This window comes from Columba livia, chromosome 6 (genome assembly GCF_036013475.1).
Source record: "Columba livia isolate bColLiv1 breed racing homer chromosome 6, bColLiv1.pat.W.v2, whole genome shotgun sequence".
NCBI lineage: Eukaryota > Metazoa > Chordata > Aves > Columbiformes > Columbidae > Columba > Columba livia.
The window spans coordinates 9,133,631-9,156,805 of NC_088607.1; the positions used below are offsets into that span (position 1 = coordinate 9,133,631).

Consider the following 23,175-nt stretch of genomic DNA (forward strand, 5'->3'; position numbering starts at 1 on the left):
AGGATGCGCAGCTTTGAACTTGCATTTTATGATGCTGGCATGACCGAAGGGACTGATCTGCCCTAGACTGCTCTGCAATGCTGGTGCCCAGCTGGCCCCTCTTCTCCAGTCCACCGGGAGCAATCACATGGGCTGGTGTTCAACGACCATGCATGATCTAAGACCTTCAACATTGCTGTCTCTGCAGAGAGGGACCTGCTCTTCTGCATGTCCTCCTGGGACGAGTTGGGCTTTAGCCCTGCACACACTGAACCTCCCATCCAGGATTTGCACAGGTGTCCGTCAGGAGCCAGTTGGAGGGGTGTGAGCCAGAGCATTCCGTTGTCAGATGACTGGGGGTGGTTTGACCTGGGCAAGGAGAGGGGACACCTCACTGGGGAACAGGGTGATGCTACTGTTGGATCATGGTGCAAGAGGTGGGCTGCCATGTATTTTGGGCAGAGTACAAGCTGTGTGCTCATCCTACTGTGATCTCTGACTCTGCTGTCTCACATTCAACAGCCATGTGAATTACTTGAAAAGTAAAAAGTTTGTTCTTAGCTTCTCTTTTTCCCCCCCCCCCCCTCCCTCATATTTCTAAAAGATCAAGGCGTTGTTTTTCCTGCCAGCCCTTGCTTATGCTTAGGGAGGGGCTTGGCAGGCACCGCAGGGATTTTCCAACACTTGGACTCTTTTCAAAGGCAGTTTTTCCATCAGCGTTGTTCATCCATTTCCTTCATTTTTTGCTCAGAGCACAATTAAATATTCCTGAAATAGTTCCTAAAGCAGAGATTTTTAGCTGTTGGTTTGCTATCAGTCAGAACTTTGGAGATATGACCAGTGACTGCTCAGGTTATGCTCTTCAGTGTCAAACCAGGATTGCGCGAAATGTCTGACCTTCTGGTTCCATGTTGATGTTGGTACCGCAGGCGGGAGTCCCAGTTCACGATAAGGCAAATGGGTTTGGATTGCTGCTTTTGAGGAAACACATGAGTTGATCTTCCCCGGGCTTCGAACAAAATTTTAAAAAAGAATATTTATGACATAATTATACGGGAGTTTTAAATGACTCCTTTATATTTGAACTAACTGTACTCTGGAATTGTTCAGCAGTCTGTCTTCCCTGTCATCTCAACCAGTTTGTATTAAAACCCTGGTGTGTGCATCTAAAAGGTCTCATCCACTAGGATGCACTTCAGCGCTAATAAAAAGGATGCCTCTTTGTTTTAAATTATCTGTTTTTACCTTAAATCATGATTCTTTTATTTATTTACTCTGCAGATTCCTGAAACAAAACAACCTCCAGTCCCCAAGATCGAATCCCCAGAGGGCTATTATGAAGAGGCTGAGCCGTATGATGTCTCTGTAAATGGTATATCACAGCTAACTCTCTGGGGGGTTTCGTGTGGGAAATGGAGGACTTGAGGTTTATGAGAATGAGTAAACGAAAGTGCAGGCATTTCTTACAGCTCATGTGATAACTTTGTTTTGTGATGCTGGTCACGCTTGATATTACAGATCCAGTGCTAGATGGAAAGATTACTTTTTTTTTTTTTTTTTTAATTTCCTGTAGAAATAAGTATTAATAGTATGCCTGGGTTAATGTAACATCACTGTAAAATACTCTAAACCATTGTGGGTTCTATCTGTCTTGATGGTTTTCTGGCAGATAGGCTGTACTGAAACACAGGTTTCTACTCAGGAGTGGGTGGTGAAGCTGTGGTGGCTTGCATTCATGTCCTAGTGCTCTAATCATCCCTTTGGGGCTCAAAATCCATGACTCTGTTGGTCTGTTAGAAGTGATAACTGTTTTTATAATTGGCTGTTTATCTAGCTCTGTCTCCTGTGGCAGCTTAACCATCTGTTAACTTGATTAAAAAGCCACACTTCGTGTGAGGGGACAGTGTGTGGGTCGCCTTTGCGCACACTCGCTCGCCACTTTGGTTAGCACCTCCCAGCAATGTCCTCAGCAGTGTCACTGGTACCTGTCATCCATGGGGCCCCCCACTTTGAGGGTAGACTGTCGCATGCAGGCTGAGCTCCCGGATTATCACTTTTTAGGATATATTCCTGCATCCTTCCTTTGGTGAACATCCTTCATGAGAGATTACCTCCCTCTGATCTAATAGCAGAGCTGATCTTGTCATCAGTTTACAATCCATTTAAGCCCAAATGAGACAGATTACATCGCTCTGCTGCAGAAGGGGATCTCTGCTCATCAGCCCTGACTGCAGCGGAGCAGGATGCACTGATGTACACACTGTGGGGCAGAGCTCAGCGGGGAGAGTCAAGACAAGCAAAGAAGTGAGAGTTGAGGGTAAAAGATTAGGATCTAAATTCTTGGCTGTTGAATCTGAGCTGCTTATGAGAGAAGCTGAGTCCTCTCCAGCCCCAGTGTGCTCCTTGGCACCGCTTGCAGTGTTTGGGGGTTGGTGTATCCGAACAGCCCTCGCTGCCTGTGTGCACCTTGCGCTCCCAGACAAGTTGTAGCTCAGTGTGGGTCACTGTTCTCACTGAGGCTTCGGGGTTACACTGCTAAACAAAAAAGGGGGACGTAGAAATATCTTCATTTTCCTGAACCATCCCGTTTTGGCTGCAGCCGTTTTACAGTGGTGAATGGGAAGATTACACCCAGCTCAGGTGGGAAAAGGTGCAGGCTCACCATGGCTGGGGTGGAACGTGCCATTTGGTGCAGAGGAGAGGTTCCCCCCAGCTCTGCCATGTGTAGGTGCCAGCTTGGTTTTGCTGACATGCTGTGGGTTGTTTGGCTGAGGGCAGGGCTGTGGTGTGTGGGGTGCAGGGGGTTGAAACCCTCTTGAAGCTGGGGCAGCACAGGTCACTGCAGCCTTGTCCCTGCGGGTGTTTCCAGTTGCCTGCACTGTAAGATAAATGGACTCTTTTTTTTCCCTGTTGCACGTTGGGAAAGAGGATAATGCACTAAGAGCCATGGCATGTAAAGACATACACCAGATTAGCTGGAGCCTGGCCATGGATCCGTATGCTGGGAAACACAGGTTAAGTTATCCAGGCAGCTCCATGAACTCATCTTGTGTTCAGAGCCTTGGCTGGCAGGAGCGATAAGCACACACCCAGCTTAAACCTCTGCTTTTCCTTGGTAGCTTACTGCTCAAAGATGCAGTAACGCCCACCATCCACTGAAATCCAGGCCAGTCAGATGCCTAAGGGAGCAAGAGACCCTGTGAGCACGGTCAAAAAAAAGAGAGAGAAAAAACCCATTTGATGGGGGCGCTGTCAAGACGGGGCAGTCTGTGACTGCTACAAATAGCTGTTTGACCAGCAGTCTCAGGCTGTGGAGGGCTTGGGAGAGGCTGAAGCGTAGCATGCCATGCAGCGACAGAAGCTGATGGTGCTCTGGTTCATGTCAAGAGATCAGGCTCCAAATCCAGTGGCATATGGGGGAAACCTGTGGGTCTCAGTCCTGCCTGTTGGTTCCACAAGTACAAAACTGGGCTCCCCATCCCTTTTTCCCCTCTTGCTTTATCAGATGGTAATAGTACCCTGTACCTGTTCTACATGGAATGATGCTCATTGCTGGTAACTGCCTTGAGACCTTGATGTGACTGCCGTTGCTGAAGAGCAATCTGGACATGCATGGCTTTTCCCTGGCCAAATATGTCAAAACCTGACCCCACTGACACCCCAAGCCCTCTGTGCTCACCCCCTTCTCCCCATAAGCTGGGTAGGGAAGGGGCTGATGGTCCAGGGAGCTGCTGGTGGTGTTTCTGGCAGAATTACAGTGTGAGCCTTGGAAAGCACCCATGCATCTCCAAACAAATAGGTGGGGTGAAACCTAACAAAAAGAGGAACATCACTAAAATTAGTGGGTGCACTGCCAAGAAAGGACATCAAAGCAAGCCTCCAGATGGGCTGAGGAGATAGAGGATTTGTGCAGCAGCCGAGGTGGGACTGTGAGGCACTGTAACAAACTGTGGGTGAATTAATTAAAACGAAGCAGGGAGGCGAGACCTCTGGGTCTCGGGGTCCCTCTTTCATCAGCAGGATTCCCGACTCTCCACTGGGAATGCCTCTGCCTTTCATTTTACAGCTCTGGCAAATGCTGCTGCTTCCCTCTCCTCCTGGGCTGAAATGTGTTAAACCGTCCTCATCTGTGTTTGCATAATTGAAGGGTGCGATAAGAAATAGAATGAAAATGCAAGGGGCAACGTGACTGCCAACTGAGCAATAATTATTCCATCTGAAACAGCTCATCAGCCCTGGCTGATTTTAATTACGATGACGATGGTTCTGTTTTAAAGGGAATTGCCTTTTTTGAGGGGACGGGTTGCAAACGTTCCTGTTTGAGGTCTCATTGTACAGTGTGCTCCTCGCAGGCCAAGGGGGGAGCGTGGGGCTGAGCCGACTGACACCCTTGTTCTTCACATCTGCTTATCTGTGGCTTTCTCTCTTTGTCTCCCTTTCTCTTTCCTTTTGACTGTGCAGGTCTTTTTGGTAGGCTTGCTGCGGCTGGACCCAGGCCAGGGTTGCAGGTTACTGAGGGCGTTATTTATGCCACAATAACGATGGGTATGGCATGCTTTCCAAACCTGAGGTGCTTTCTTTAAAAAACAACAACAACAAAACCAAAACTCAGTTTTAGCGGAGGTGATCACGTGCCTTCCCCTGGTGTTGCACATTATTTGCATGGACGTTAACCACCTCTCCCTTCTCTCTGCCCGTGCTTGATGTACACAAGGCGACATTTTTGTGTGCCTTTCCCCGTGCTCAAAATTATAATGAAGAGAACTTCCCTGGTCTGTATTCCCCCAGTTCTGGCCACCGATGTGGAGCTGACATGTGGTAACGCTGGCTGTATTGACAAGTTCAGCGAATGTTGAAGGTTCTCTGCTCAGGGAGAGAGAGCTCTGGGGTGTGAGATGGTTGGAGCTTCCTGCATCATAGTATTGATTTAGCTCCCTGAGAGGCTGTGGGAAGACAAACAGGAAAGCAGAGGTGGATTAGATGAAGACATCTGAGGACATGGCTGCCACTGATGTCACAGCAATGAGAGGATAAAACTGTGCTCTTTGTTGAAAGTGCCAGTAGGTGGAAATGGAGACATTGTACTGAAGTGCCTGAGAATGAATGCACAAGAATGACTTGGGTTAGAGTGAACCTTAGTAATGATGACAGTGTTGTCTTGAGTCACCCAAACAAAACTTGTCCCAGTTTCCCAGCTACGCACCCTGGAAAACACCTTTCCATTGTAAGGCCGTAGCAGTGTCACCACACCAGCAATGGCTGCAGCTCTTCAAGCAGAGAAAAGCTCATCTCATGAGGCACTTGTGGTTGTGGTTGATGCACAAAAGAGAGGCAAAGGCTCCTGCTGAGAGAAAGGTGGCAGCCTGAGACCTAATGCCTAGGTGAGGGGCACCAGAGACACCCAAAAGGGACCAGAGGAGCAGTTAGCAACAGCCTCATGTTGCTAAGGAGGAAGGTTTAGAAGATGAAGTTCCCTTAGGCATCCTTCTGCTGCATAAGGGTCCCTAGCAGTGCAGAGATTCAGCTTCTTGGTATTTCTAGGCATGAGAAGCCTCAACACTTTTACTTCCTCTGAACTTCTGCCCAGGGTTCCTGTGGACAAGGCTGGCATAGTGATAATGCATTGGGGGGTAATGTTTTCCCATAAAAGATGGACAGTCCAATACATGGAGGGTCTGGAGATGGTAAGCCAGTAGTCTGCTGTCAGCACCATTCAGAGAATTTGAAAGGGACCATTTGCTTTTTAATAAGTTAAGTTTGTTTAATTGGTGCAGCTCTGATCACTTGAGGGATGTCATAGAGTGAGATTTGACTGGGTGTAAGGCTATAGATTTGTTACTGCTTCTCACTTCCTTTTATTTTAAGAACAAATAAACCTGACTTAAGAAATGTTCTTCAGTGAAGCTCCTAATGCTTTTTTTTCCCTCTTGCTGCTTTTTCTCTTTTTATTTTGCACCAATCTGATAATGTTACTTTCATATGGATATTAAGATCCTATGAGAATCAAAATTAGATTAAATTCTGGTGTGGGAATCTTAATGATATTCCTCTGTGCTGTAGGACAGGAATGCAAAACCCTACACAGATGCTGCCCAAATTTTACCATCTCGCTGTGTGAGCTTACCTGGCAAATAAGAGCCATACTGTAAACATCAGCAGAGCATTGCAAAATCCCCTGCAGTCAGTGGGAACATTTTTGTTGTTTCTGATGAATCTGGTACCAATACCCAGCTGTTCCTATCAGCTGAAAACTCCAATAACCTACAGCACATTAGAGCTGGGTATTGAAAAACCTAACTCATCCTAATAACGTAGCAATCCATTTAGGAGTGAACATGAAAAATGTGAATACTGTTATTTACAGCTGCCACTTATGACTAATTTTTGCTGCTGCAACAGTGTAACAACAACAACAGTGCAACAGAGCCCCTTGCTGCCCCTTGGATGCTGAGAGACCTGTTAGCCCAGAGAGGGAAAGCAGAATGACATCTCAAATACAATAGATCATTGCTTGCTGCATGGCCTCGCAAATACCATCTTTTCTTCTGACATTCAGAGGACAAGGGCTGATTGTAGCATACTGTTGCCTTAAAAATTGTGTTTGTCTTGAAGTGGAAAGTAGAAAAAGCATCTTTGGGGGGGTAAGGCAGCAAACATCAGAAGATGTCTAAGGGAATGTTCTCAAATTTGTGGTCTACTGAGAAGTGTCTTTTGAGTGTTTGCTAACTGAGACCATTAGGTACAAAGCATTGCAATGAGATTAATGCTGGGCTAGAAAGAAAAAAAAATCGATGAGAGTTATTTTCCTGTTGATTTCCCCCCTGTAGAAGAGCCTCAAAAGACACATCCCTGCGCTGGAAGCTTTTGCATGTGTGAGCATGGCTGAGGCAAACAATAGACTCAGAGTTGTCCTAGAAATGTATTTAATGACAGAGCTTTGCTTTTGTTGTAGAAGATGGTGAAGCTGTTAGTAGCTCCTATGAATCTTACGATGAAGAGGAGAGCAGCAAAGGCAAGTCAGCAACGCATCAGTGGCCATCCACGGAGGCCACCATTGAGCTGATGAAGGATGCCCGCATCTGTGCATTCCTGTGGAGAAAGAAATGGCTGGGACAGTGGGCGAAACAGCTGTGTGTTATCAAGGACACCAGGTTGCTGGTGGGTAGATCACTCACTTCACTTTCTGTATAAAACTACCTATTTTCACGAGCCGGGGAGGGAAGTGGCACCTCAAGACATGTTAAATAGTTGGCAAAACCAAAGTACCTCTAGAAAGAATGCTTCAGAAACCATGTCCCCAGAGACTTGGGGATCTCATTCCCTTTTCAGAAGTGACGTGGGCATGGGGCTGCTGAGGGGGGCACAAAGGCACATTTGTGGCCAAAATCCCAAACTCCCCAAATGCCTAGAGATGCTTTTTGGGGAAATTTTTGAGGTGGTTAAGCAGAAGGGATGCTTATCCCACTGACTAACCACATACTTGACCCTTCTAGCAGTATCTGTGAGAGGTGTTTCGAACTATTTATGCATGTACATAGATGGATGTGTATCTCTATATGTATAGAAATGTCTTGTGTGTAGTCTGTGTAGACATCTCAGCCTTATAGGACCTATAGGACCTTCTTGTTTTCTGCACACTTAATGTGTGGTTGCACTGAGCCACTTCTAGGGTTGAGCTCACACCAGCAAGCCAGAGAGAAGTCCCTCCTCAGCTTCTTACCTGCCCTCCCGTCTTCCTTCCCCAGTGCTACAAGAGCTCCAAAGACCATAGCCCTCAGCTTGACGTGAATTTGCTGGGCTGCACTGTCATTCACAAGGAAAAACAAGTGAGGAAGAAAGAGCACAAGCTGAAGATCATCCCCACCAACGCCGACGTCATCGTGCTGGGGCTGCAGAGTAAAGACCAGGCAGAGCAGTGGCTCAGGGTCAGTGCTGCCTTTGGGACTTGCCCCGCAGCTGCTCCCACACTTCTACCCCTTCCTCGCTGCAAGCCTGTATACAAGCACACCACTTCCATGTCCTGGGATAGCTTCTTCCTGCAGCTCCCTGCTGCCTTCTGCACAAGGGAGACTGTGGAAGGACCTCCCAGCTCAGCTGCTGTGGCAGGAGGGAGCCCAACATGGGTTGGCTGAGGACAGGAGGAGAGAAGTGGCCCTTTCCCTGAGATGGCAGCAGAAGGAGCCTTCACAGAACCCTGGGGCAGCAGCGGGGCTGTGAGGCGCTGGGGCTGCCTTTGCTGGCAGGCGCTCCCTGGCTGGCTTGAATCCAGCAGAGTCTGCTGGCTGCCTGCTGCAACACCAGCAGCGTCCCCAGCGTCCCAGGGAGCCTAAATCATGGGTGTCCCAGCCTGCTGTGGTTTTGCTTGTCCTGGGTGGGGAAGAGGTGTTGATCCCGTTACTGCAGCTCTCTCACAGGTGATGGCTTCCCCTCTGCACAGGTCATCCAGGAGACCAGTGGTCTGCTCTGCGAAGGAGGCACTGAAGGCAACCAGTACATTCCAGATTCACTGCGTCTCAGTTACCCAAAGGTACACCTTGTCTCTACAGTGAAAATGAGCACTTAGGCTTTTCCATCTTGTTCTTTTAATAAATAATAGTTGTAGGTGAAGTAATTTTATCTGTGCAAAGACTGATATTAAGGTAACCAGGCCCCTTTTCTGCTGAAAAGTAGTGTTATTGGAACAATCTTAATTTTCCTTTGCAATCTTAATTTTGTTGCCACATCTTTCCCTAAAACTGACTCCGCCATACCAGGCAGAAGCACTATCTCATCCAACAGGGCAGTTGTGCTCACCAAGAGCTTCAGAAGAGACGGAGACCCTTGGACGCCAGGGCTTGGGCCAGTCTGTAGTTTAGGTTTAGGTGACACTTCCCTGAAGTCAGCTTGTTCCAAAACAGTGGGAGGAGAAAGAAACCTTCATGAGTCTCTAGTGGACACCCAAAACGCACCTGTTTGTGTGTCTGGCCAGTTCCTCTGCCCATGCCCTCCTGTGGGGACTGGCAAATGCCCCCACCAGCCTGGCTTCAGGGCAGGAGGAGATAGGGTGGCATCAGTGGTGCCACTACATCATCTCAGAGTTGAGCCTAGCTGTATTGGTTCATGTGTCATATCTGCCCACATTGGTCTCAGAAACAACAGAGAGGGCACAGGGCGGGAGAAAACCTCTGCAACTGACCTTGTAATTTAGGAGGGGGGAAAAAGACACTTGTGGCGGGTGCCAGCTGGAGGAAAGGGTCATGTGCATCTACAGAGCTTGTATCTGGTGCTTGTTGACAGGTGGAGGTATCTGAGAGGTACTCTGCGGCCTCTGAGAGCGGGAGCAGCACGGATGGCCACCCAGAGACAGCGGAGATAAAAGATGGTAAAACTTTACCCTGGGAGTGGGGGTGAAACCAGGCCACTGACCCTGCACATGCGGTGAGGGTTTCTGTAGTGTCTCCTGCCACTGCCACCCCAAACTGACCTGATGCAGGGTGACAGCTGCGTGTGTATTCACTGCCTGTTTTTTCCGTAATGAAGTGATAGGTGGATTTGTGTGAGATACTGAGCTGTCTCCAATGGGAGAGTTACACCTTCACACTAGGGCATCTGACTTTAGGATTTGAGCTCCATTCTACATCTATAAGATGAGTCAGTTAGGTACGTTATAAGATGAGATGAGATGTTCTGTTAGAAGAGTGGTGGGACCCATCTACATATTGAAGAGAAAGAGAAATCCATGCTGAGGACTTGCTGGGGCCACCCAACAGATGGAGCTCGGCTGCTCAGTCCCTCCACATTAGGATTTCATCATTTCGTTGTGCTACAGAGAAAGAAAATGCCAACTGAAAACATCCAACTTGGTTTCTTACAAGGACTGCCTGATGATTACACAGCCACAGCCATGTTCACACACTGACTGATGTGCTCAGCCAGAAAATGCTGAAGAGCCTCTTTGGGCATAAACATTCCCCTCCCCACCCTGAGCCCCTCTTTTAGAAAGGAAAAGACTTGAAAGCCATACATATTTATGGGTAATGATTTTTAATTCAATTTTTTGTAATATAAGACAGTGAAAGGAGGTTGGCACCTGCCCAGCAAGACCTGAGCAAACAGCCTTCCCACAGCTCCTGCAGGGACTAGTGTTTGGTCAGCACTAACCCACGTTTAACACAATATAGATTCAGTGTTTTGGGCACATCACTTAACTGAGATGACTTGTGCTGCTCACTCACCATCTCCCTGGGCTTTGGACTGTTACAGCATATCCCTGAGTCACAGGTTTGCTCTCTGCAAGTGATGTGTGTGCCACAGGGCTGTTGGTTGCAGGACACCCAGCTGGGACAGTGGGCTGTGAGTTGGGAAAGCCCCACATACATTTTTTTCTTTTTCCTTCCTGGTAGTTAAGAAGAAGTGCACAACTGGCCTGAAACTGAGCAACCTGATGAACCTCGGGAGGAAAAAATCCAGCTCCCTGGATAGCCCAGAGAGATCCCTGGAGACTTCCAGTAAGTAACAGCATGAGTGCCAGCATGAGCACCTCTGCAGGGACTTGTCTGAGGGCTGGGTCTCGCTGTGCAGGGCAGGATGAACACCAGGCATCATCCCTTTCAAACGCACACGTGCCAGGCTGTCCTGCTGTGGGAGGCAGGAGGTCGCAGTCTGCTTGGTCTGTGCCAGTAAATCCTTGCGGATTGTGGTGCCTCTTACACATGAAGGTGACTGTGTGGCTTACAAGGGCAGGCAACAGCTCACAGGGTGACCCAAGAGGAAGGGCAGGTACTACCAGACATGCACGCAGAGGGCACCTGTGCTGCTTTTCCTGGGCATCAGCCCAGGGTGTGGGAGTCAGCAAGGAGAGGGTTGTGTGGGTCAGCTGGTATTCACCACCTGGGAACAGCTTCATCCAACCATCTGCAGCCAACTTGCTGCTCCAAACCTAACCTGAATTTCCAGAGTTTTGTTTTGAACAGATTTTTTTACCATTTTCACCCCGTTTTGTATGGATAAGACAACTTGTCTTTTTGATTTTACTCTTTGTTGTTGTCTGTGGTTTTGTGTTGTGCAGTGATCTCAGAACTTATTCATCAGACATCCCTGTGCACACAAACGAGTTTGAATTCCTTCTCCCTGTGGGATGGAAAATATGCCTAAGTAACCTGTGCTTGCTTGCAGGTTACCTGAATGTGCTAGTGAACAGCCAGTGGAAGTCCCGCTGGTGTCAGGTAAAAGATGGTCACCTCCATTTCTACCAGGACAAGAACCGAAGCAAACTGGCTCAGCAACCCCTGAGTTTGGCAGGTTGTGAAGTTATCCCAGAGCCAAGCCCTGATCATCTCTACTCCTTCCGCATCCTGCACAATGGAGAAGAACGGGTCATTCTGGAGGTAGGCTGTATATCTCCAAGCGCTCTCTGCTTTAAGTCATCAGCTTGGGTGTCTTAGTAGGCCTAAATGCCGGTGAGGTCCTCCAGAGAAACCCTCAGTCCAGCAAAACAGAACTTGAAGCGTGGGACTTTGGTTCATCTGCCTGTGGTCACCTAGAAGGTGTCCCACCTAGGTGGGAATCCAGGCTCTGTCTGATGCTGGTGCCTTCAGAGGACCATTCGGCCTTTGTCTTAGGCACTCATCTTAGGATGGGATGAAGGGTCCTCTGGAGGTGCCCATCTTTCTCCACTGACTATAGGATAAGGTTATGCTTGATACATTTCAGGTGGTTAATGTTAGATGAGAGGAGTGCCACTTAGGGTTTTAAGGCTGTGGTTAGGATGAACACAGAACATCTTCTGAAAATGGAGAGTCCCAAAGCCATGGGTCATGCATCCCAAGTAAACCGATCACAGACCTGCCCCTGAAAGTGCAAGTGAATTCATCTCCATCTGTTACTTTCCTTTGCCTGCATCCAGGGCTGTTTATCTCTAATCTTAGTTCTCTCTGACGGCAGCGTGATTATAGTAGGAGGTGGACAATGTGAGCAATTTCCTGTATTTTTCCAGTGGGTGGAATATTTATAGCTAGACAACTGACTGAGACTGCCTGCCATGAAGTTTGAAGGTGTTTTTGTTTAGCTTCTGATTTAGGGCGTGTCTGTGTCTAAGAAATTTTGCCTAATTACAGATGTAAAGAAGAGGTGCTGGGAAAATTTACATTTTGTGAATGGAAGAATCTGTATTTTGTTGGGATGTCAGACTCAATGTACAGGCTGGCTGGCTGGCTTCCCAGGGACTGTAGTCTCTGCTAAGTAAAACAGATTGGAAGCTTAAAATATACCTTCCAGTTTGGGATACAGTTGCCCTGAATTTAACTTTGTGCTCATTGCTCCAGCTCCTCAAATCAAAGCAAAAGATGCAAAGATGGCTGCATCAGCCCACTTCTTCTTGCTTCAGGTAGAAATCTTCCACTCCTGGGAGGTACGTGTGGCTTGTTGCTAGAGCTGGCTTCAAGGCACCATATTTAACTCTTAATTTTGCAGAATGTCAGACTATTCACTGCAGCTGGGAATTTGGTACTGACCATGTTATGGCAAGGGGCACTTTTTGTATTTCTTCTCTGATCCCACTGTAAACTCTCCCCAGTGCAAACAGCCCTGGAAGAGGTTTGGGCTCTGGCTTAAGGAACTCGCAGGCTCTCTGGTGTGCTCGTGTCTCCCTGCACGTCGGTGCTTGGCAATCCCATTGCTGCACTCTGCTGGTGCAAAACAAAACCCACACATTCTCCTCGCCAAAGCTGGCTCCCCACCAGCATCTCCAGCCATGGAGACTGACTTCTCTTGCACTTATAGGCAACCGAGTTGATAATTGTAAGGAAAATGCAGATTGAGTAGAAATTTTAGGAAGGAGTTAAGCAAAGAGCTGCACTCATACATCTTCCAAATTTGCAAATCAGTCCATACACAGAACGATACTTCTTTCTTCTTTTACTGTGGTCTCAGGTTTAATACAAACACTTGGCCATTGATCTGTCCTCATGCAAGCCCAGAGGACTGCCAGCATAGTGCTCTACCTGAGGCTAAGTCAGCAGTAGCCTGGGGAGTGCAGAGGAATTGCTGTTCCAACTTGTACTGTCTCTCTGCTCACCTTGTAGGCAAAGTCCTCAGAGGAAATGGGCCACTGGCTGGGCCTCCTCTTGTCGGAATCAGGTTCAAAAACGGACCCGGAGGAATTTACCTATGATTACGTGGATGCTGACCGGGTTTCCTGCATTGTGAGCGCCGCAAAGAATTCCTTCTTGTACGTCAGGGGTAACGTGTGGGGCTGCAGGGACTGGTGGAGGGGAAGCAGCTGGGGTGGTGGGTGCCTCCACTTTTGAGAGGGTGGCTGCCGTGGGGTTGGGGCTGCACTCACGTCTGTGACTTGGTCGCTTTCTTTGAAAGCACAGTGTGGGACAGAAGAGCACTTGTTGTTGTCCTGCGGTGACATGTCTAACCTGAGCCGCAGCTGCCATGGGGTTGGTGGCATGTGCCCAGGTGACCTTTGCAGTGGCAGGTTGGTGGGGCAGGCTTGGCCACAGGCATGCCCCAAAAACTAGGCGTGGTGCAGCCACACAGCAAGACCAGTCTCACCTGACGGGATGTCCTGTGGCCTGTTCACAGCTTAATGCAGAGGAAGTACTCTGAGCCCAATGCCTACATCGACAACCTGCCGAAGGGCAGGATGCAGCAGGATGAGCTGTACGACGACGTGGATCTGCCAGACCTGCCTGCGGTAAGGTGCCCAGCACTGCAGCGAGCTCTGCGGAGATCATGGGCAAACATCTGACGGGGGGGTGAGCCTCCAGCAGTGAAGGGGGAGGGTTTTCAAACTGCAGCAAAGAGGGAGATCCAGGCTTTTGCAAGGGGGCAGAAGCGGGTGCTGGAGAGGAGTCGCTGAGGGACAGGAGAGTGGCTTCCAGCAGGGTGCTGTAGTGATCCTCAGGCAGCTGGGATGAAACCCCACAGTTTCTATCAGCAAAAAGCATGGATCATTTGAAGATAGTGGATTCTTTGGAACCCAGTCTGTCAAAATTCCTCTTGATATCTGTGAGAGCAAGTCCTGTGTGTAAGGGTGTTGGTCTCTTCTCCCAAGTAGGAAATGAGAGGAAATGGCTTCAAGCTGTGCCAGGGAAGGTTCAGATTGGATATTAAGAAACATTTCCTCACAGAAAGGGTTGTGAAGCAGTGGAACAGGCTGCCTAGGGAAATTGTGGAGTCACCATCCCTGGAGGTGTTTAAAAGGCATATAGATGAGGCTTTTAGGGACATGGTTTAGCGCCAGAGTTAGGTTATGGTTGGACTCAGGGATCTCAAGGGTCTTTTCCAACCAAAATGGTCATATGACAAGAACGACAGGCTATGCTGGGGAACAGGGATATCACCCTGCAAAAGGCAAAGGATCTGCCAGGGGCTGCTAGAAGTATAACAGTGTGTGATCCTTGGGTGAGGCTGCTGCTACCATTGGAAAGATTTGGTGAAGGAGAGTAGGAGGGGACTTTCCATGAGCACACCAAAAAGCTCTGTAAGAAATTACTTTATTCCTTTAGAGCACTTGAAGATTTATGGCAAATACTCCACCTTGCCTGTGATGCTGTTGCTGCTCTGCAGTGAGACTTTGTAGGTCTGACTGCAGTAGATGGTCCCTTTTCAGGGGAACTTTCTCCTCTTGCAGGAAGAAGTACCCAAGAGTGAGAGCAAATCAGAAGGGGATCAAGACAGAGTGTACCTGGATCTCACCCCAGTGAAGTCTTTCTTACACTGTGCTGGCAAGAAGTCATGCCAGCCTTCACCCCTCAGCTCACCATCTTTAGAAAGGGCTGCCAACAGGCCTGCAGCAGAGAGCACAGCCGAGACAGCCCTCGTGGCTAAGGAAACCGAGCCCTGCAGTAAGGCGATGGAGACCTTGGAGCAGGTACTGTCCTGAGCCAGGGGGCCAGGCTTCATCAGTGGGCCACAGCCTCCCGCCACATCATCCCACCTTGTTTCCCCCTCTAGAAAAACCCAGAGAAGCCAGAGCCTGATGAAGTGCTGCCACGGACACCCACTGTCAAAATCCAGACACAGCAGCAGAACATCGCTTTCCCCCAGCCGGCCCCCGAGCTGCCGCCAGGCTCAGTGACAGCGGGCAGTCCCCAGCTGCTGCCCGCGCACCGGCCCAAAATGCCGCTGCCAGGTGAGCAGGTGCCATCTGGGGTAGGGACATGGAGCAAGGTGGTGCTCCAGGCATTGAATTTTCCCTGTGGTTCAGCTTGCCACTACTATACCATAGCTTCACAGTGTCCAAGGGGCTGATGAGTCTCCTGGTTGGTGACTTTCCAAACCCTCATTCATTTAGTTTCGAAGCACCTGGAAAGGTGTGTTTTGTTTTGTTTTTTCCCTCCTGCTTTTTTCCCCTGGCTGAGCTTGGTTTTGGTGGGTTGTCTTTGCAGCAGCAGCAGTGGAAACCAAGCTGGGCAAGAACAGGACAGAGGCGGAGGTGAAGAGGTTTACAGAGGAGAAGGAGCGGCTGGAGAAGGAGAAGGATGAAATCCGGGCTCAGCTCACCCAGCTGCGCAAGGAGAGGCGGGAGCTGAAGGAAATGCTCATAGGCAGCACAGGTAGAGCGGGGCAAGGGGTGATGTGTGAAAATGAGCCAAACTGGAACCACAGGGAGGGAGAAGGCAACAAACCTCACCCACCTGGGTTCACAAGCAGCAAGGGGGGAAGACTTGGTGCTTTGAGCCAAACCATGTAGCTCAAATTGCACTAGAGCAAGAACTTGTTCTGTTGCACTCCCTGTTGGGGCAAAATATAAGGAAAATGTACATTACATCGTTCCCTGCTCCCCTCATGAGTTCCTGGCTGGCATCATCACTCCTTTCACAGACAAGAGCCTGGAGCAGAGGCTGAAGGAGATAGAAGAAGAGTGCAAAAGGAAGGAGAGCCGGAGGGTGGACCTGGAGCTGAGCCTGGTGGAGGTGAAGGAGAACCTGAAGAAGGCAGAATCCGGCCCAGTGACACTGGGCACTGCTGTGGACACCACACACCTGGAGAACACAGCCCCCCGGGTATGTGGGGACACCCCCAGGCTGCACAGCAGCATCCCAGCACCTGGGATGTTGCACAGTCTCAGCCTGCTTAATATTATAACTAATAACAATATTGTATTATTATAATACATAGACTAGATTTATATATTTATGTTGATTATTATAATATAAATGTAATAAGAATTAGGTAACAGCAGCACTGGGGAAGGGAAAGGGAGCTGAGGTGTGAGTGAGCGGCTGTATTTCCCTGTAGATGCTTGAGCAACAGGGCCATGCAGCTCTGACTCCAGCTTCTTCTGTGCTCATCTGAGCTACAAGTAGTTTTTGGGGGAAGATTCAGGCATCTAGATTCTTTCCTGGGAACCTGGTTCCAATGAAGTGTAGTGCCTGAGCCCTGCTCTGTACTAGTTCTTGAGTCCTCATACCACATCCTGATGTTGGTTCAAAATCAGTGTGACACTGAAAAATGCCTCTCAGTGCAAGTGGGCTGTGACTGTTGAGCTTTTCTAGATGGTGGTGAAAGGCAGCAATCTCTCTCAGCAGCCTGAAGTAATCACAGTTTCTATTATTTTTGTTGTGGATTCAGGCAAAAAGCAGCAGCCCAGCGAACAGCGCAGAGAACTCACCAGTTAATTCAGCAACGGCTTTAAAAAACCGGCCTTTATCAGTCATGGTGACGGGGAAAGGAACAGTCCTACAAAAAGCTAAGGTAACACACCTATTGGGACAGGATTAAATCCATCTGGGACCGATGCTGCTTTCCCCTCCTGCAGTGGAGCAGAGCAGCTGTGGTGGGATGGCGGTGTGGTAGGTCTCACATCCCTTGACAGAGCACCACTCAGAGCAGGCCAGCCCAGTTTTCATCTGGGTCTCTTCACCTGGGCTTGCCCTGGCTGTGATTTACGTGAATAAATGTGTGTATTGCTTATAAGAGAGACATCCTTGGCCTGCCCTGTAGTCAAAAACACTCAGGTACCAGATACTAGGGTTGATCCTGTGCACATTACAGCTACTGTGACTTGCTGGATTTGCCTTTTGACTAATTTACTCTTATTTCATGGCAGGAATGGGAGAAGAAAGGAGCTAGTTAGAACCATGTTTTTCAGAGATGGACTAAAGACTGGAATTGCCATGCATGGCCAAGGGGATTCAACCATCTGCAGGTGGAGGCTGGGTGTGCAAACACAACCACACACCAAGCTCCTCCTCCCCATCGCGCCAACTGCTCAGATGCAGCAACGGAGTCAACAGCTGCCAACAGGAATTATCCCAAATGATCTTCCTCCTTCCAGACAAGTCCCAATCACGTAGCTAAAACAATAACAACCAGTGGCAATCTTTGCATCAAATTCCTAACCCAGTCAATGTAAACAAGAATGTTACTGTACATAGGGGTGTTTTGTGTATTTCTACTCTGAAGGTTTATCAATGAGTTATTAAGGTTTCTTATTAGCTACAGTAGTGTGTTCAGAAGGGGCCTCCACTATTCTTTATTCCCTGGTGGTTTTCAACCTGTCATGTCAAGTTGCAGTCAACTAAAGTCTCACCTGTCTTGCTGCCAGTCATCACTCAGCTGCATGTTTTCCAACCTTCAGTTGAGGGAAATACCCCTGTGTGAGCAATGATTGAGACATGTATGAGAAGCACACAGCAGCCTGTCCAGGGGATTTTTAATCAGTGTCCTGATGGATCTCAACACATGTGCTTGTTCCCACCAGCCTCCTGCTGATTTTTCCAGAATACTGAGGAAGATCCCTGCTCACCTTCTCATGCCATAAGTTGTGTTACAGACCAAGAGCTCGGGGCAAAGAAGATCTGCCAAGCAGATTCAGTTAATTTTCTTGATGATCTCATCTGCTTCACCCAAGGAGTTTGTTCTGGGGGAAAAAAAAAGAAAAAAAGTCACATTTGAATGGTTATTAATAATTTATCAAAGGCTGATGGTCCTTCAGCCCTGGGGCCCAGGCTCAGCAGCTGAGTTGACTGTGGAGGGCTGTTTTCCAACCCTGCAAAGCTAAAGCAGTGCTGGTCCCCTGGCTGGGTTGTTCCTGGGGTCCTGCAGCTGCCCCAGTGAGCTTCAGCCAGAGCCAAGGTAAACACAGGCAAAACCTTGTACCTTCCTAACCTGTGAAAACCTCTGACAGACCTGAGGCGACCTCAAGCTTGTGGTGGCACTGTGGGGAATGAGGATGTCCTACTGAGGTGCTCTGGGATTGCTTGCCACCACCCCAGGGCTAGGGTGCAACAGAGTGCTCAGTCAGGGTATCCTGGAGGTAAGAAAAGTGTCCTCGCTCCTGTTTTTACTTTGAAAGTCTCTGCTGCAATGCAAATGGAGGAATTCGCTAATGCCAGGCCTCAGGAGTTCATCAGCCCCAGCTCTCAGGCCCGTCCCTGTGCAAGGTTTGCATACAGAAAAAACTCATGCAAATAAACCACTGAAACATCTGGCTCAGAACCCAAGCAGCTTTCCTCTCAAGCACAGCAAGGCCATGGACACCCGTGACACTTTTGTTTTGATCCATGATGAGCTGGCAGGAGATCCCCACTACACCCTAAGTCTCTGTGTAGTACCATGCCCTCACCATACACCCTGCTGTCGTCCTCCAGAAGTTGTCCAGACATTTCACAGTGGTACTGAGACAGCGATGGACGAGAGCAGCTCTGCTTTCCCCACCACAGCCCAGTCAGCTTCAGTGGTCCTGCTGGGATGTCTCCATCAGGGGATGGTAAACTAGGCAAGTCCTGAGCAACACCCATTCCCCAGACAAAAACCATTAAACAATGTCTCTGTGTCCCCATTGTTTTCCTAACTCAAGGCATTTCCTTTGTTGTAACTGTGACCTATAAAGTGGCGCTTTAGAGGGTTTTATAATAAAATGTTGAGTATATTGTGCGACCAGTGTTTTTTTCTTTGCAGATGTGGTTTGTCCCTACTCCCCAGTAGATTTCAAGCCTATCAAACCCCTGTTAGTTACTACACAGTCCCTTAGCTATGCAGTCTACAATTGCAACAGACTATATTTTAAGTGATTGAGTCCTCTGTGGCGACTGCACGATCAACCAAAAAAATTTGCAGACAGCTAACCCACAGAAAAATAGCAATAACCCAGACAATTTGCATGGATACATGTAACAGGCTCCTACCTGCGTCTCAGTAGCACGGTCCTTTTGCACAAAACAGAGAAAAATTCATCCACTGCCTTCCTCTGGCCACTAGATAGCAACGGTGTGCCAGGCTTGGTGCCTCCTGCAGTCACTGAAGGGAAAACCAGGATGAGGTTTAGCTGGAAAGGAAGGAAAAAAAATAGTAAAATAGGTAGTTGAGGCCAATCTTTACAGAACAGGCACCAAACCCGGTAGGTTTCTGAAGAGCTTTTGGTGGCTGTACCACTACCAGCTCTGCTCCCACAGAAAGCTTGGCAAGGCACCGTATCTAAAGCACAAAATGCCGCATTGAGGACACTGGATCAAAGACATGGCTGTGTGGGGAGACAGAGCTGCTAGGGAAGGAAAACACACCATTTAATGCTTATTGTTATTGCTTCATTACTTTTTTCCCATTTTAATTCTCACCTGTGCACGATGCAGCCAGGCCACCATGGTGCCCATGTTGTGTCACGAGCAGCAGCCCATACTCTTCTAGAAGGAAATTTGCTGCTACAAACCATTTGTCTTAGCAAGTTTCTCACCTTAGTACCTCCAGTTCTTGCTTGGGATTCATGGAGCAACCCTACAATAGCTACTGGGAGATCCCACCAGCCTACCTAACACATCCAGAGAGCTACTAGACACTGGTTTTCAACTACAACACAAGTGCCAGATTTGGAAAAAAAACATATACACACATACCTATATCTATCTATCCATCCATATATATATATATATATATATATATATATCTTACTGGTGTAGAAGTTGGCCTGAAAATTTATATAAGTTGATAAGTTGTCTGGGGGTATAAATGAAATTAATTTATTTGTACTGAAAAGAATAAGATTGCAGGCTCCTAGCAAGCTGACAAAGCTGGCTGGCTTTAAGGAGAGCATCAGCAGACACGGTGCCAGCGCTGCAGGACCTTACACAGGCTGTCCCTGGGTGCTGGTGCCCAGGGAGGGTGGCACAGTGGGGTCCACATCCCAGCTCCCCCAATGCAGCGTTTACAGTAGAGGCACCAAATGCATTTGGTCATCACAAGCAAGCATGATTTTCCTTGCTGAGGGAAGGTAAGACTAAAGGAGGTGAAGTTCATGGCACTTACTTAAATCCCAGTTTCTTACAGGATAAACTGTCTCTCCCCTGAATTCAGCACACGGCCCACGACCAGCCAGGGTTCATCCAGCAATCCTATGGAGCAAGAGGAAATCACAGCTGTTAGGAACAGCTCAGACACCTAAAAAATACCTGGCACAGACCCCATCCCCTGCACTCCCCTGATGCCAGACAGGATTAGCACTGGCTTCGCAGGGACCAACATTGACCCAGCCTCAAGGGAACGAGCTTCCATCAGGTTAGTTCTCATTAAGTATTTCTGATTAAACCACTGCAAGTCTGTGAGAGTGAGTTTAACAAGGGATCATGTCAGAGAGCCAAGTCATGCTGTTTAAATTAAAATTTGCAAGAGAAAAGGCCTAGAAATTAGCCAGGACCTTCAACTCAAATGTTTAATTAAAAAACAAAAAAAATACACCACACCCAAAAAGAAAAGAGCTCCAACAACTGCTCAGTAATGTCCTGCTTGCCCATGGGATCAGCAGGTCTCTCCAAGACCATCCCACACGTCCTGATGCTGTTATCAGCTTGGCTCTCCCCATCTCCTCCCAACACCCCGATAGCTCCTTACCTTGCAAAGTGCTTTGTCCTATACAAAAGGAGGGCTGGTGGGCGCTGACATAGCAGGTCTGAGCAACCATCCGAGGCTTCAGCGATCAGCTACATTTGGAGGAAGGTCACAGTCACAGCACACGGGGATCCCTGCGGCATTTTTGGGCACAGAGACCTTGGCCAGATGCACCCAGAAGCTCAGGGTTGGGTTTTAGGAAGCAGCTTTCCTGAAACTCTTCCGTGAGTTTCAAACTGATGCATGGGGCTAGATGTATCTCATCGAGCATGAGATTTCAGTTTGCATTTCCTGAATCATACTTAGAGATTTGCCTATCTGTGTTTAAAACCAACAGGATGGTATAAATGCAGGGTTTCCCCCAACTCAGGAGCCTCAGCGTCCCTCATTCCAGTAAAGCCCATGCACTCTAAAAATGTAATTACTAGCTACATAATAAAATAAAAAGAACCTGCAAAGATAACAGCCAACCCACATTTGCACAAGTTAAAGTGCTCAACAGCACTGTACAAACTATCCTGCAGGCAGAAAAACAAAGAAAAGGCTTAAACATCTGCACAAGGCTGGGAAAGCACATCCCAGCTCCACAGCTGTGTGCCCGACACGGTAAATGCGCTTCAGTTTGAGAGGGAAGACCGATCCTGCAGAGGACAAGTGCCCGTGAGGAGTGAACGAATGATGCTGTTAGATAATCTACAACAGAGAAGCTTCCAGGGAGCTGTAAACCCAATGACATAATGGGACAGTGATGGTAAGAAATGGCCATATTTGACTCGCCACACAACAGAGGATGTGCAGGAAGGCTGGGGAGAGTTTTCAGAGCAGGCTGGTTGGAACCCAGCCAGCTCCACGGATGGTTCCGCACCATAAAAATACAAACCACGGCTTCAGATGTCAGCTCTGAGTCTGATCTAGCCCATTCTCCCTAAACAAGAGACAACTGACAGTTTTAGAGCAGAGGCAATGCCTAGCTACAGCCATGCCTAAGTAACATTAACAGATTAGATTCCCTGTCTATCCCACATGTCAGCCCTTCAACTAAGCCTCTGTCTTGCTGTGCCTTAAGACACCATCTACTAAAGTGGCAGTGAAAAGAAGAAAGTCTCCTCTTTCTCCTACCCTGGCTTCTCCCAAGAGGTAAAATAGTGCTGCTCCTGTCTCAGTGCCAGCTTTAGACCATTCTTTTGACAATGAACCTGTGGAGTAATTTGTGTCTCTCTTTGTGCATCTAATGTTACTATTCAAACACGGGGCCAGGACATCTGCGTGAAGGGATTTTTCTTCTTCTGAGAACAACAGATGCTATTTTCACAAGCACTGTCAGTCACTGTTGCTGTCTCTGCCTCAGCCCTGTCCAGAGCTGTTCCTGCTCTCCCGAGGTGATGGACACCATGGGAAAGTCAGCAGAGAACAACCCAACAGTGTGAACCACAGGCCCTGGGGGAGCAATTACAGCTCCATGGGCAAACTGATCTAGTGATCCAGTGAGAATGATGCTCTGAAGGATGCAGGCATGTAGCCAAACTGTCTTTAGAGACACATGCGAACCATCACAGCCCACCAGCTTGTGCTGCAGAGACCGCTGCTGTGCTGGAGACGAGATCAATTAAAGCAATGAGGGAAGGCAGAAATGCCATTCAGCTCATCCAGCTGGGCTCAGGACAGGACAAGTATGCTGTTCTCATCAGCCAGGTCCAAAAGAAGAGCGAAGCAACATGGCAATGCTCAGAGCAATAGAAACAGCACCAAAAAGAGAAGGTGAGACTTGACCTGGAATGGGCAAGAAAGAAAGAATAAGAGAAAAACATTCACTGGCAAAGGAGAGAGCAAAGCAGTGGCCAGCAGGAGGACAAAGAAAAGGAAAATGGAAAAAATGGGGGGAAAAGGGGAAAAAAATGGGGGTGAAAGAAAGGGGGGAAAAAGGGGTGAAAATAAATGGGGGGGGGAAGGGGAAAGGAAAGTATTATGAGATCTGGGAGGAGAAGTCCAAGCCTTTTCCTCCTCTGACCTGCATGTTGCCTGCACTTGTACGAAGCTGCTCAGAACATTGTCCCGGTCCTGTCCCCTCCAGGTCACTGTGGCTGGCAGATAACAGCGAGGCTGGGAGGGCAAGAATGGAGTTAAGCCTGAAAGCAGATAGACCAAGGTCCAAAGACCAGCAGGACAGTACAAACCATGGCTCCATCCGGGACCTACAACAGACGAGACCTTTATTTGGAAATGGCTGGAGGATTGCCCTTACCTGGTGTGTTTGCAGCACAGGTAACTGGATTTGACCTGGGCCAAATCTAGAAGAAAAAATAGCCAATGCACCTATCAAGAACAACAACAGACACTGACTGCCACTGACTGCTTCAGACCTGCGTAAACCATTGAAATCTC

General features: G+C 48.4%; 2 protein-coding genes across 8 annotated transcripts in view; one reads left to right on the forward strand and one right to left on the reverse strand.

Moving 5' to 3' along the window:
• Nucleotides 1–18,849, forward strand: part of AFAP1L2 (actin filament associated protein 1 like 2) — an 84,857-nt gene extending 66,008 nt beyond the window's left edge. For 3 of the 7 annotated variants that reach the window (XM_065066929.1, XM_065066928.1, XM_065066934.1), the window contains 16 exons: nt 1,261–1,351; nt 4,441–4,524; nt 6,932–7,137; nt 7,725–7,904; nt 8,417–8,506; nt 9,256–9,340; nt 10,362–10,466; nt 11,134–11,345; nt 13,041–13,186; nt 13,549–13,660; nt 14,600–14,839; nt 14,923–15,100; nt 15,357–15,524; nt 15,793–15,974; nt 16,543–16,665; nt 17,021–18,849. In XM_065066929.1, the coding sequence (XP_064923001.1) occupies nt 1,261–1,351; nt 4,441–4,524; nt 6,932–7,137; nt 7,725–7,904; nt 8,417–8,506; nt 9,256–9,340; nt 10,362–10,466; nt 11,134–11,345; nt 13,041–13,186; nt 13,549–13,660; nt 14,600–14,839; nt 14,923–15,100; nt 15,357–15,524; nt 15,793–15,974; nt 16,543–16,665; nt 17,021–17,047 (2,229 nt within the window). In that variant the 3' untranslated portion in view covers nt 17,048–18,849. The remainder of the gene's footprint in view (nt 1–1,260; nt 1,352–4,440; nt 4,525–6,931; nt 7,138–7,724; nt 7,905–8,416; nt 8,507–9,255; nt 9,341–10,361; nt 10,467–11,133; nt 11,346–13,040; nt 13,187–13,548; nt 13,661–14,599; nt 14,840–14,922; nt 15,101–15,356; nt 15,525–15,792; nt 15,975–16,542; nt 16,666–17,020) is intronic. The other 4 variants (XM_065066931.1, XM_065066930.1, XM_065066932.1 and 1 more) reach the window with 4 other exon arrangements.
• Nucleotides 18,850–19,100: 251 nt separating this feature from the next.
• VWA2 (von Willebrand factor A domain containing 2) overlaps nt 19,101–23,175 on the reverse strand; it is a 29,796-nt gene continuing 25,721 nt past the window's right edge. The window contains exons 15-16 of the transcript XR_010473427.1: nt 20,215–23,081; nt 19,101–19,240 (exon numbers count right to left, since the gene is read on the reverse strand). The gene's annotated coding sequence lies outside the window, so the exon portion shown is untranslated. The remainder of the gene's footprint in view (nt 19,241–20,214; nt 23,082–23,175) is intronic.